General features: G+C 50.5%; 1 protein-coding gene across 1 annotated transcript; it reads right to left on the bottom strand.

The window, feature by feature from the left end:
• Positions 1–1862: 1862 nt before the first annotated feature.
• On the bottom strand, positions 1863–12373 carry LOC102522376 (prohibitin). Its single transcript, XM_032457806.1, is given in 9 exon segments — positions 1863–2104; positions 2107–2218; positions 3562–3657; positions 5849–5965; positions 6100–6242; positions 9185–9310; positions 9313–9342; positions 10698–10809; positions 12279–12373. Coding segments are annotated over 8 exon segments (810 nt in total). The 5' UTR covers positions 10786–10809; positions 12279–12373; the 3' UTR covers positions 1863–2006.
• Between the last annotated feature and the right edge of the window lie 1025 nt (positions 12374–13398).

The raw sequence follows: 13398 nt of genomic DNA, 5'->3' as shown, positions 1-13398 counted from the left end.
CCGTCACACGCTCTGTGAGTCCAGGCACCGCACCATTCCCAGGCCTCACTACTCTTACAGCAAAAAGCCCAAGTGGGAGGCTATACCTTGGGATGACCGACGCCAGGGAGGCAGCGGGGAGGGGGGGCTAGCTGGGAGACCTGCCAAGCACCACAGAGAATGAGGTTTCGGTGGGAGGTCCAGCCGAGGGTCAGGAGCCCATTACACCCTGGTCTGAGTGCTCACCAGGGTGGGAAGGGACTAGATCCCTGCAGAGAGGCACTGGGAGGACAGCAGGGCGCAGCACCGGGAGAACTCAGCCCCCAGCCCACCCCAAATGTGCGCACGCGTCCCCACCTTTCCCAGCTGACAGCTGGCCCGAACACTCTGAGGAAGGAAATGCAGAATCCAGGTCAGAGACCAGCCCGCAGAGTTCTCTTGAGACCGCTCTCCTTGGCCAGGTGGTGAGCCAGGGATTCACCTGAGAGCAGAGGTTAGAGCAGTCAACGTTGAGTGCTCACCGCACATTCTGTTTCGGTCCTAAAAGGATTTGGGGTGGGTGATTTGCATGGATCATTGCTCAATTGTAGGTCCCCCCACCATTCAAAATGCATAAAGCTGGCCTCCCTTCAAATGCCAGGTCATTTCCTCATCAAAGCAAAGCAGAATAAGCAATTTAAGCCTACAACAGGAAGGGCACCCGAAGCCGTCTAACGATGTGGACGTCTAACCAGAGCGCGCGGAGGGCTCCGGCACACGTGTATTTGGTATCGACTGCTCACTCCGGTCTGCTTGGTGGGCGGGCCCACAACTCCCAGTGAGCAGTGGCACCAAAAGCCACAAGGGGGAAGCTGACGAACCCCCACCCACCTTCACCTCCTAAGACGTGCCATGTCATGACAAACCTCACCTGACACCACTGAGATTCATTTCAGGCTGGGGACGGGGCTAGAACACGGCACAGTGTTTTCTGAAACCAAAGCATTTTCTGCCTTGCTGGAGATTCTGTCTTAGCTGGTGATACAAACACGTGCACACATAAAGTGCCAGGCTGCTCTGGTCTAATCCCATGACTCCCACAAAACAAACCCGTAAGACTGAGCTGGAAGGTCTGGGTGTCATTTATTGACAGCGGTTTACACATTACTGTTTTCTTGTGGTCATTTCCTTCAAGGCACAGGCAGAGCCCTCTAGGAGGGCAGTCTCTGAACGAGGGGGCCAGGAACGCAGGATGCGCACGTCCTTGGCAGGCATGTGCAGCCCCAGCAGGATGCAATCCTTCAAGCTGGAATTCCACCGGGTATTTGAGACACGAAGGTGGGAGGCAGAGAGGAAGTCTACAGGACTCGCATCTCGGTCCAGGCCTGCTCTCTCACTAGCCAAGTCCATTCCAGTCTTAGGACCCCGGGGGGGCAGCAAATCAGGCCCACCCACCTTCACAGGGTAGATTCTTCAATCCTCGCTGTCTGTACACACCTGCTTCCGCTGGCCCCACAGTTAGACAATCAGCCTGATGGCAAGAGACAGATCGCTTCCTCTCTGTGCCTCCCCAGCACCTGCCTTCAGCTCGGTCTGTGCAGGAACAGCTGGAGAGAACTGAGGCCTGTGTTCACAGTTCTGCTGTGTGTGCCATCTTCCTCCAACTGTGAATAAACCACAGGTTGGAGGCTACACGGCTGCCTGCTCTGCTCCCAGCTTGTCACACACACAGCATTGCCTTCCTTCTGCCAACTGCTAGCACCTAGGCTGGGCGCCAGCAGGCCGAAGACGGGAGCCAGGCTGGTCTGTGGAGGCACCTGGCAATTTTTGGTAGGGAGGGGGATAAAAAAGGGGATGGAAATAAGAATGAAAGAGCTTCAGTTTAGATAGAGTAATTACAGATCTGAGGTGATCTAACTTTTATTTCCTTCACTTGAAGCCAATCATGAAGTCTCACAGTGATTTCTGGGGCGGGGGTGGAAGGAAGGTGGTGTACAGGATCATCGGGCAGTGGTCCAGCTGCCCCAGGAGGAGCAGGCGGGCGGGCCTCACTGGGGCAGCTGGAGGAGCACCGACTGCCCGGCGGGCAGGTAGGTGATGTTCCGAGAGCGGGACAGCTGGTATGCGATGTCCTCTGCGGCCTCCGCTTGCGCAGCTCGATCAGGCCATCGCCTGCGGTGGCGAGCGAGTTGGCGATCAGCTCCGCGGCCTTGGAGTCACCCTCCGCAGAGATGATGGCTGCCTTCTTCTGCTGCTCAGCCTAAGGAGTGGAGGCAGAGAGGGACCAAGATCACACCTCGGGGCGCTGGACAGTGGGCTACAGCTTCCAGAGGACCAGGTCAGGCAGCCTCACTGGGTCGTGAAGGACCTCTGGGCATTTACCTCCCCCTCCAGATGGGTTTAGCAATCCTCCTCTCTCATGTAATGTCCACTGCTCACCACTGTAGAGGCACGTTTCTGTTGGCTGTATGAATAGCTGTCTTATTTCAAACTCTTCAATAATATTAACAGCAACCCGGCCCAGCCACCTTACTCTGAGCCAGGAGGATCCCAGGCCAAGGAAAGCAGGAGAGAAAGGAAGGGAGAATCAGTCCTCAGGCTCATCCTTCTCTCCAGTCCCAAGTCAAAGTGACGCATCGAAGTCAGCACAGCTGAGGAGGAGCAGCAGGCACGTGATGTTCCCTAAGTTGCTTGTGAGCTACACTGGTTCCTGACCAGGAACTCAGGCATCCAGAACAAGCTCCCCCGGGCTTCCCCTTCCCTCGTCAGTAGGAGGGTATCTATCTGCGATGCGCGACCTTCACAAGCGCGGGAGAAAAGGAGCAAGCCTCTCTGAAATGAACACAGAGCTGTTCAATGAGGCTCTGGGACGGCTCACCCAACAAATGTTTACTGAGCACCTAGTGCCGATCTCCAGGCGCAGTTCTGGATGTGTTCGAGGTGCTGGAGACAGGCGGAAAAAGGAGGAAAAAAAAGTCTCCATTCACACTGAGTTTATAGTCTCTAAAGTTAAATGCCCACCCATATATTTCCTTTTCCTGATTCTAAGAACTAAAGTGCCTTGGGTTAGGAATACAACTCCAAGAGAATTAGTGCTGGGGAGAGGGGGTTACAAGAAATAAATGCACCTTTGCAAAGACCCGAAGGCCAGGCTCTATGCAGATACACGGTGTCCCAGCACACCCCGACACATCTGGATGGGTTTAGTGCTTGAAAAAACCCCAGTGACGATAGCGCATCTGGCACAGCGTTTGATCCTTTTTGCTGTCAGCTTTCACTGTGTCACCGCAGTTAAAAATGACTTCCCCAGTGAAGCTGAAAATATTCCAGAAGAAACATTTTTATTTGTGGGCGAGTGTTTTTGATCTTAGGGAACTGGGGGAAAAAAATCACCCTTCAGTGATTTAGGAACATAACTTCACATATCCCCGACTAGGCCCCAAAGACTCTGAAACCAATTGCAGGAGTGTAGTCCCTTCAGTCCCCTTCCGATGATCCCGGAAGTGGAGATGACAGATGATGAATTTCCAGGCCACCCAGCAGACGCGGAGGCCGAGCACAGGAGAAAGTGAGGGGGCTCCTGCCATCTGGTCGCGCGTTCACCTTCTCCACCATGAATCTGGCCCTCTCTGCTTCCTGCTGAGCCACCTGCTTGGCTTCTACCGCTTCTGTGAACTCCTTCCCGAAGGTCAGATGTGTCTAAGGGGACAGAGTGAGCGCGAGACGAAACGGTGTGACTGCTGAGACAGCGCTGCTCTAAGGCCCCATGGCCGCTGGAGGGGGCAGCCAGCAATGGCTCCGCATCGTGAGGCCAGACCACCCTTCCACCTCCACGTCTGCGTCCAAACTGGGTCCACAGCCCGGAATCCTTAGCCGCCCCACAGGCTCCTGTACGTCTTTCTGTCCCTCTCAGGTAGGAAACAGCCCATGGGCACCAGAAGGTATCTACTCCAACTGACCACCTCCTTAGGGAGGAGACCTGTGGGTGCCAGGACCCCACCACTGACTAGCGCTCTTCCAAGGTCCTGTGATGGCCTGTCTGAAGCCCCCAGAGAGGTCAGATGGAAAACTGAGCCTGAGAGTGAGGGGTGCAGCTGGTTCTCAGGGGTTCAAGAGCGTGATGCTCTCTGCTTATGGATTAACCAGTCCACTTCTTTCTCACAGCACCTCCGCCACAAAACAGGAAGAGGACGAGAGAGATTTCCAAACCATGATCTTGCAAATCATGCTATTCCCTATGTGTGAGTGCTTCTGGTAAAGAGTTTAAAAGAAAGGGAAGGCAGGTAAAGCTATTGCTTAGGATGAAGTTTTAAAATTCTGTTATGCATACACCTTCCCTAATAAAGTGAGTGACGGAGACTTCACCGAAGTGACCATCTATAGTGACAACGCAAACAATGAGAGCAGATCTCAGCACCCCAATGCCTGTCTAGGGTAATTTATTCATCTAGCTTTTTATTAAGAAGGAAGAAAGAAAGGAGTGAACAGCATTGGTTTTGCTATCAAATTCTACTTATTTCATTTCTTCCCCCATCCTCCCAATCTCCCAATATGCTTTTTTAAAACATATGAGGAGCCCAAACTTCTCCCAGATTAAGTCCCAGTCCACTGTCTCCCAGAATTTGTAACACTCCTAACTCTTAGACTGCAGCTTTCCTTCTCTGCCTGCTCCCTTTCTGGACCCTTGTTCAAATTTGGGGGAAGAAAATACAATCCTGAGAAATGAGAATGAAATGTGTAATTAAGGAATAAAATTTCTTTCTAAAAGGGCCAGCTGAGGGCAGCAAATTCCCCACAAAAATCTAACTTTCTTCTCACACCTCTCAGATACGGTTTCTTGTGGTCAGCCCGCATTTCCCCAGAATGGAGCATGTGGTTAAAGTCTAGCAAAATGCCAAGCTTCTCCTTAGGTTTTACTTAGCCTCTTCTCACAGCCGAGGAGTTCAGGTGAACACTAAACAGGAGAGCCTGAGGAATGACTCTGGTCAGAGAAGCCAAACGGCTGCAGCCTGACGTCTCGCCAGTAGAGGGAGCCCACGAGCCCTTCTCTGAGGGCAGGCAGTTGCTGCAAGGGTGGAGCAGGACCCCGGGTTAGAGCTGGGTGCCAGGGACTGTGTAAACAGCTGCACAGATGTGGAGCGGGAAACAGTGCCTTTCCCGGGCAATGCACAGAACTGAACAGGAAACACCTTCCTCACCACTCGAACAGATCACTCCAAATGACTTTTCCCAGAGAATCAGAAACACGACCCCTTCCCTTCACCTTCCTCACTCTGAAGCGCTACCCTGCCTGCACCGCTTGCTGCCTGCATCATGGCATCGGGTGTCGCACACACACACACAGACCAGTCTCGAGAGGATAGCTTATGCCTCAGAGACGTCCCTGCCCTTCCTCTGCACCAGACTTCGGGGAACAGAACCATTCACTCGCACTCTGTCACCCTTCCTGGGGAGCTCCCAGAGCTCGCTTCACTGAGCTTCAGACCCCAGGTGTCAGGAGATTCCCAGGGCTCAGGCTGGGAGGTCTGTGCGAGGGAGAAAGACTACCCACGCTGTGCTCTAGTCTCTACCACGCAGTGTCTGCCTGCGTCCAACGGGGTTAACAAGACGTCACTTCCCAGGGAGCTCTGGGAAACAGTTTGGGGAAGGTGAAAAATCTATTGGTTACGAACCACCTGGGTAGGGCCAAAAAAATCAGAAGAAAACTGTCTGTGGCACAGGGGAGGTAAAAACCCCCATCTGAAAACAAACCCAAAGAGACTGTTTCATACTGTCAAGAAGGTTTGATGTTTACAAGCCTCAAGTCTAGGAATGGATGTGTCTGCCCGGAAGTGGAGCCAGGCACCTACACAGCTGCTGCCCCTCCCCACAGGCTCCCCGTGGCTCTTACCAGGGATACGTCATCCAGGATGAGCCCAAAGGTTGCTGCTCGCTCTGTGAGGTCATCGCTCACCTGTCTGGAGACCAGCTCTCTCTGGGTGATCAGTTCTCCAGCATCAAAGCAAGCCTAATTCCAGAGGAGGGCAGAGGAGCCAGTCAGGATAACAAGGATGCGGAATCCCAGCCCTCTCCCAACCACCCACCGCCGAGCTCTTCCTGCCACCCAGCGGTCTCCTGGAGGCTGAGGCCCTGTTCACTCACCACCATGGACTTGAGGATCTCTGTCGTGATGGACAGCAGCACGTGCTCGTCATAGTCCTCTCTGATGCCGGTGAAGATGCAGGGAAGCTGGCTGGCAACCGGCCGGAAGAGGATGTGCAGAGTGATGCTGACATTCTGTAAATCTTAGGGGACAAATGCTGGAGTTAAAAATAAAAACCACAGTAGCCTTCTATGACTTCTCCTAGCCCCAATTTGCTGATTATCCCATCATAGAGGGTGCCGAGCACATGCGCGTGGTTTCCTTGGTAGAGAATCCAGCGGCGCACCAGAGGTAAAAACTTCTCCAAGGTTTCTAGTGACGACAGCTACTCAGTGTGTCCTGAACGCCCTCTGATACAAGCAAATTCAGGTTATATATCTAATAGGTGCTGTGGAATGTCTGGAACACTGAATATTTTAAGAAAACAGGCCAACGCCAAGAACTCTAGGGTAAGGCCTTTCCGAGGCCTGGTCAATGTGGCCCAAGGCAGGAATGTGCCCCCGAGAGGTTATCGTGGGCCCAGTGGAAACAGTCCACTCGGGACTAGATGAGCAGTGCAGTCCCAGGCCTGGTTGCTGTCCTAACTCTGCTGTGGACTAATTACGTGGCCTCACTAAGCCTTAGTCCATCTCAGTTCATTTCCTCCTCTGTGAGAATGGGGATGATTGCATCTGCCTTCCAGGCACGCCGGGACAAACTGGAGGAGGAAACAGATATATAAGCACTCTGTCAAATGTACAACAGATGTGAGGGGTTATCAGCTCATCTACAGGCTGCTTCTCATTACGTGGCCCAAAGGACCCAGGGAGGGAGGAACAACTTCCCCTGACAATTCACAGCTAACGCACCACACAGCTTGCTTGCGGCCATCAACAGCGTGGACCAAGCGCCCATGAGATGAGTTCTGAACCATGCACTGAAGTGGGAAATGTTTACACACCAGTCCCTGGTCTCTCCAAGTTCCTACAGGGGTGGGGGTGTGGGCAGGGGGGGCAATTACGTTTATTTATTATTTTAATGGAGGTGCTGAGGATTGAACTCAGGACCTCATGCATGCTAGGCATGCATTCTACCACTGAGCTATACCCTCCACCTGCTTCTATCAAGTTTTGCAGACAGGTGCATCATGCATCCTTAGAACAACTGCAAAGTAGTAGAGAGAGAAATCCCAAAGCGGCGGGAAGTTTAGGACTAGGCTTTTAAGTTAAAATATGAATGTTCTCCACTATCCTCACCCCACTGTTGATTTCCTCTGATGCAGTAGGCAAGCCAGAGCCTTCACAGGAGGCTCCTTCCTGTTCCTGGCCAAGAGCAACAGGACAGACCAGGCAATGCCAACGGACCCTTCCCCTCCTCGGCCCAAAGCACTTCTCACTCTCAAGTGCCACACGTTCCTCTGCTCCCCTACACACCATACGACCCTGGCTCCTGTCCTCACCCCACTCCCCACTAACTGCCTGTTCACACGTCTATCTCCCTATCTAGACAGAGTCCCTAGAGGCCCCCAATTTAGCCATCTTTGACCTACCCGACCCCCTGACCCTGCACAAAGCCTGGCACCATCACAGAAAGCAAACATCTTCTGAGAAGCAGCAACATCCACGCACCCCTCCTCTTGCTGCAGACACAGCGCCGTGGAGCCAGCACCTGCCGTTCCATTCACTGCCTGTGCACCCTCTGCGCAGGGTGGGGGAGAACAGTGATTCATGTGAGGCTCTAACTGGGCATCCAGTGATGCATGAGACACAAGACTGCCCTCAAGGATGTGGGCCTCGGCCTGGGAGATAATAGTATGAGGGCAGCACGGCTGGAAACAGAGGCCTTGGGAAGAAGGCAAAGGGTAAGTCAGCCGTGAAGGCAAACAGGACGGCTGCAGATCGGCTTCCAGTCACCCTGGGGACCAAGAACCACTGGGAAGGGTCCACCGGGGGAGCAGAAGCACATTGAGATTTATTTAAAACTGGATCACTACATAACTCTGGAAAGACAGCTTTGTGCCTTTCTCCAAATTTGTACAGCTCTGTGTGTGTCTTAAGAACACAGGCATACCTTGTATTGAGCTTCACAGACTCTGCATTTTTACAAACCGAAGGCTTGTGGCAACCCTGCATCAAGCAAATTTATTGGTGCCATTTTCCCAACAGCATTTGCTCATTTCATGTCTCTGTGTCACATTTTGGTAATTCTTGCTCTATTTCAAACTTTTCTATTATTATACTTGTTACAGTGATCTGTGACCAGCGATCTATGATGTTACTACTACAATTCACTGAAGGCTCAGGGGATGGTTAGCATATTTAGCCATAAAGTATTTTTTAAAAATTGAAGTATAGTTGATTTACACTGCTGCTGGTTTCCGGTGTATAGCAAAGTGATTCAGTTATACATATGCACATTCCTTTTCAGGTTCTTTTCAATTATAGGTTATTAAAAATTACTGAATATAGTTTCCTGTGCTGTACAGTATGTTCTTGTTGTTTATCTGTTTTATATATAATAGTGTATATCTGTTAATCCCAGACTCCTAATTTATCCCTCCTCCTCTCCCCTTTGGTGACCATAAGTTCATTTTCTATGTCAGTGAGTCTGCTTCTGTTTCATAAAGTTCATTTATATCATTTTTAAAGATTCCACATACAAGTAAGATCATATGATATTTGTCTTTCCCTGACTTACTGCACTTAGTATGATAATCTCCAGGTCCTCCCATGTTGCTGCAAATGGCATTATTTCATTCTTTGCCATAAAATTTTTTTGATTAAGGTATGTACATTGTTTCTTTAGAAATAATGCTACTACAGACTTAATAGGCTATAGTATAGGGTCAACAGAACCTCTGTGTGCGCTGGGAACCAAAAAATTCACGTGAGTCGCCTCATCACAGTATCTGTTTTTCCGCGGTGGTCTGGAACTGAACCCGCAGTACCCCTGAGGCATGCCTGAATATTTCTTTCTCTGAAGCCACGTAAAACTCTTCAGGGAAAATATACCAGGAATTATTACTACCTGAAGTTCAACTCCTTCTGGATCCCACAGCACCTCTTCCACCCTCTCTACTTGACCTGGCCCACAGGCAAGCCTTACCTTTGCTACCAGTGATCACCGGCACGTTATGTGGTCGAGAGCGGCAGTCAAAGATAATTGGTTTCTGTACCCAAGGGATGAGGAAGTGAGTCCCTTCCCCTACGACAATGTCCTGCACTCCACTAGGTCAGAGATGACAGCTCTGTGTCCAGCATCCACTAGGAACAAAGGATAATGATGGGTCAGAAAAATCCCCTCACTCTTTAACCAAAATGACCATGTCTTTAAAAGATTCCTGATGCTTTCCGTTTACTTATTAAGTCTCCCCTCTCCTGCTGTCTTCCCACACTTCTGGTCTCTAGAGGCTTCTAAACAGGTACAGAACTAAGCCACCACTTCCCGTCCCATGTGTCTTCCCAAGGACTCTGGTCACAGGATCTTCAGCATCTTTTTCCTTGAAGCAATTGGCTGCTAGTTTTCTGATTAACCACCCCATCCCCAAACTCCTACCAACACATTTCCAGGAATCACCTCCTCAAACTTCTTTCCAAACCCACCAAGGTCTTCACTCTTACCACATCCCTTCCCAGTTCCAGTTTAACCCAGTGTTCCCAGAAGCAGCACCCTCACAATGGCAATCCTAAAATTTGGAAGGCCCCACTCTTTCTTTCCAATAGCCTGGTTTCTCTAAGGTTTTAAGGGGTTATGGAGCTGTCTTGTTGATCCAGAGAGGAATTAGTGATGGTGATTACTGTCCAGCTATGCAAGGGTGGCAAAAAAGATCAGAGTATAAACCTGTGCCACAGGAGCCAAGCAGGCTTTTCTGACCAACTGCTTTCTTTCTCTGCCCTTTTGGACTTTATAGTTGGTCCAAATTATCTTCCCACTGAAAGTAATCCTCCTCTTGTCAGAGTCACACTCGAGGTGGGTCAATCTACTGCTGCTTTCCAACAGTGAAGGTCAGAGACCATCAAAGTTAGAGGGGGTCTCAGACAAAAAACAAGTGCAACCCCATTGCCTGACCAATGAGAAAGCTGAGGCCTAGGGAGGGGGAAGCAACTTGCCTGAGGTCACACGCGAAAGTGGAAGAAAAGCCGGCCTGAACCGCTGCCACGCTGGTAAAAGCTGGGCAGTGCATCTCAAAGATATTTGCTCTGGAACAACCCAACCATAGCAGAACCAAAGCGCCTGCTCAGGACAAAGTCACCAAAGGTCTAAAGCCCCTGCTGCTCCAAACACAGGCAGAAGAGAACAAACGAGATCTCCGTTTCAGCTGGCCAGCCAAATTCTGGCTCGCTCCTGCAGCATTTGGGGGGTGCAGCATGACTTTAAATTAACAAGAGCAGCTGGAAACATTCAAGTAGGCTGGGAGGCTCTTTGTGAATGAAGGCTCTGAGTGAACCTATGGCTACAAGGACAGAGGCTCTGATGACCAGGCAACCACATGGCGCAGGAGGGCAGTAGGTGAGCCCTCTTGGTCACAAACACATTCACAAACAGCGGCTGCCAACAGGAGTGTCACATGGGCTCTGCAGACCAATAGAAATCCCCCAGCAAAGGGCAGTGATCTTACCATTATACAAGGCAGAGTTCACCACGCCTCCTGCAACGGCTAAGGCCAGGCCAAACTTGCCAATGGACTCAAACACTTTGGCAGCCATGTCTCCTGCTGGACCCACTCACACCTAAGGGGGGAAAAGCAAACGAAACAACTTGATCCCCAAATCCTCAGAGAAAGCCCTCTCTCTCTGCTGGCTATTTCTTCCCCCATTCTTGAGGGCTCTGAATCATCCACTGAAGGACATTTCATAAATAACACTCTGCGGCCTGTAAACGTGTATTATCAATTCCTCTGCTTTCTTCTTTTTCTACCATTTAAGAAAAGGGGTCTGGGGCACTTAGTTCAAAAGGGGAAGGAGGCATGGACTTGATACCCAGAGAGACCTTAGCACCAAACCAAAGCACCTTCCCACCTCCTGGACAGGTAGGCCCTGGGAGAAGCTGTGTAGTTAGTTCTGGGTGATTTTGGTTCAGAAAACAATGTGACTCCAACAGCAAAATAGCTAACTTTTATATCAGGCAGTCTTCCAACAGCAATTTGTGTATTTAATCCTCACACCAACCCTTATGAAGATCACTGCAGGTGAGGAAACTGAGGCACACACAGTGGTAACCTGAGGAACATAAGATCACACAGCTGAGTGAGCAACCAGGATTAGAACGGGGGTCAAATTCTGGAAGGCACAGCTCAACTCCTCACCACACTGCTTCTCACATCAGGTGTAAGAATGACCTATTATCATGGAAGCAGGAGCTGGATGACATTCTGGGGTTATCATACCAAGAATGAATCGGGCAACTCACAGACATGGAAAACAAACTTATGGTTACCAGGAAAGGGGGGCGGGGTGCGTGTAGGGGGATAAATTGGGAGTTCAGGATTTGCAGATACACACGACTAAATATAAAATAAACAACAAAGTCCTACTGTATAGCACAGGGAGCTAATGAAAAAATAATAAAAGGAATATATATATATGTATAACTGAAACATGCCGTACACCAGAAACTAACACAATCTTGTAAACCGACTACACTTCAATTAAGAAGAAAAATTTTAAAAGGTAAAGTTTACACATTTAACCATTAAAAAAAAAAAAAAAAAAAAGAACAAATGGGCGAGAAGGTTCTCAATAGCTGCACCGCGAGGGAGAGCCCTGGAGCGGGGGTGGGCGGGCGGGAGCACCGCTGACCTCGCTAGAATCCACCCCTGCACTTAACTTTGTCTTGCCCCGCCACGTCGTCTGCGTCCATTTCGGTCTCCCTGCTCCTCCTCCCCAGACCGCAACTTCTCAGGCTACCTTGATCTCTCCACGTGCACTTAAATATTCTTTTCCAGAGACCAGAACACCGAGTCCCCATCAGCCTTTCCTTTTTTTACACAGCTTCTGGATTATTCCTCACCCTGTCCCCATATACACCTACCTTACTCTACGCAACCCCTGGCTCCTCCTGGGCTCACTCCCTACCCCTCCGGCCCGAGGTGGACCCACGCATGCACCCCGCCCGCCCAAACTCCATGCGAATGGGAGTGCAGACCGGGTCTGCAAGAGACGCCGGGACGCGGGCCACAAGCGCCCCGCTCCATTCTCACCTGCTTCCACTCTGACCTCCACCTGAATTCCCCAGCCACACATACTGCGCGTGCGCCGGGCAGCTCCTCCTCTTCCCCGCCCTCCTTCCAAGATCCGCACTACGGATTGGTGGAGGTGAGCGCTGTGCATTCTGGGAAGGGTGGCTTGTCCCCTTAGCCTAGTTCCCCGACTCTTCACAGATGAACTACAATTCCCAAAAAGCCATGCAGCAGCAGGCCCGCGCTGAAAAGCCTTTTCTCTGTGGTGGTACTAAATGCCCAGAAATTGTCGCAAAGCCTTTTGGGGGTTGGAGTTTCTTGGGGGATTAATGCACATGCCTGTCCTGAATCCTTGCTACAGCCTGCCAGAAGATGAGCCCTAAGGCGCTCAGAAAGAGGGCCTGGGCCTGCGGGTTGGTGGCTGGGTTGGGCAGGGGCAAGTTTATGGCCGATGAAAGAGGACGGGTGAGCACCCTGGAGAAGGTAGTGCTGAAGTAACTTGTGGGCTAAGAGACGGAGGGGCTGTCTTCTTTCCAAAAGCCCTGTCCAGAAGCGACCTGGGTTGTGGGTCATTGATTGCTAGAGCCAGAAAGAACCTTAGAAACCATCTGGACTAGGAAATGAGACCCAGAGAGAGGAAGGGATTCATTCAGGGTCATGCACTAATTTAGCAAAGGGGCTGGTCTTAGAGTGTGGGTCCCGTGGGAAAAAAAGAGTTTTTTAAAGACTTATTTGGAGAAGTTGCAAGAATAGCACAAAAAAAAAAAAAAAAAAAAAAACCAGTGTAATCTTAGTCAAATTCATCTGTTGCTAACAATTTGTTCCATTTGCTTTGTTGATCTAAAACAATAAAACAGCCGGTTATCTGACCAGCAAATTGGGTTCATTTGAGAACAGCAAAGAATTCAGACTCTGGACATGCAAACTATGGCAACCCAGAGACAAGTTTGCAAACAAAGGAGAGGACCTTTCCTTTATAGTGGAGAAGGGGGAGTTGGGAGGAGCTGTTATAAACAAAGACTAGGAGGAAACTGGGAGTTTGAAGTGTAGTGGCTCTTCATTGGCTGAGTTGTGACAGCCTCTTACTGGCTGGGTGGTTGCTGGGCAAGGAGAAATTCAGGCAAGGAGAAATTTTTTCTCC

This window comes from Camelus ferus, chromosome 16, assembly GCF_009834535.1.
Source record: "Camelus ferus isolate YT-003-E chromosome 16, BCGSAC_Cfer_1.0, whole genome shotgun sequence".
Lineage (NCBI taxonomy): Eukaryota > Metazoa > Chordata > Mammalia > Artiodactyla > Camelidae > Camelus > Camelus ferus.
This window is presented reverse-complemented; position numbering and strand designations above follow the sequence as displayed.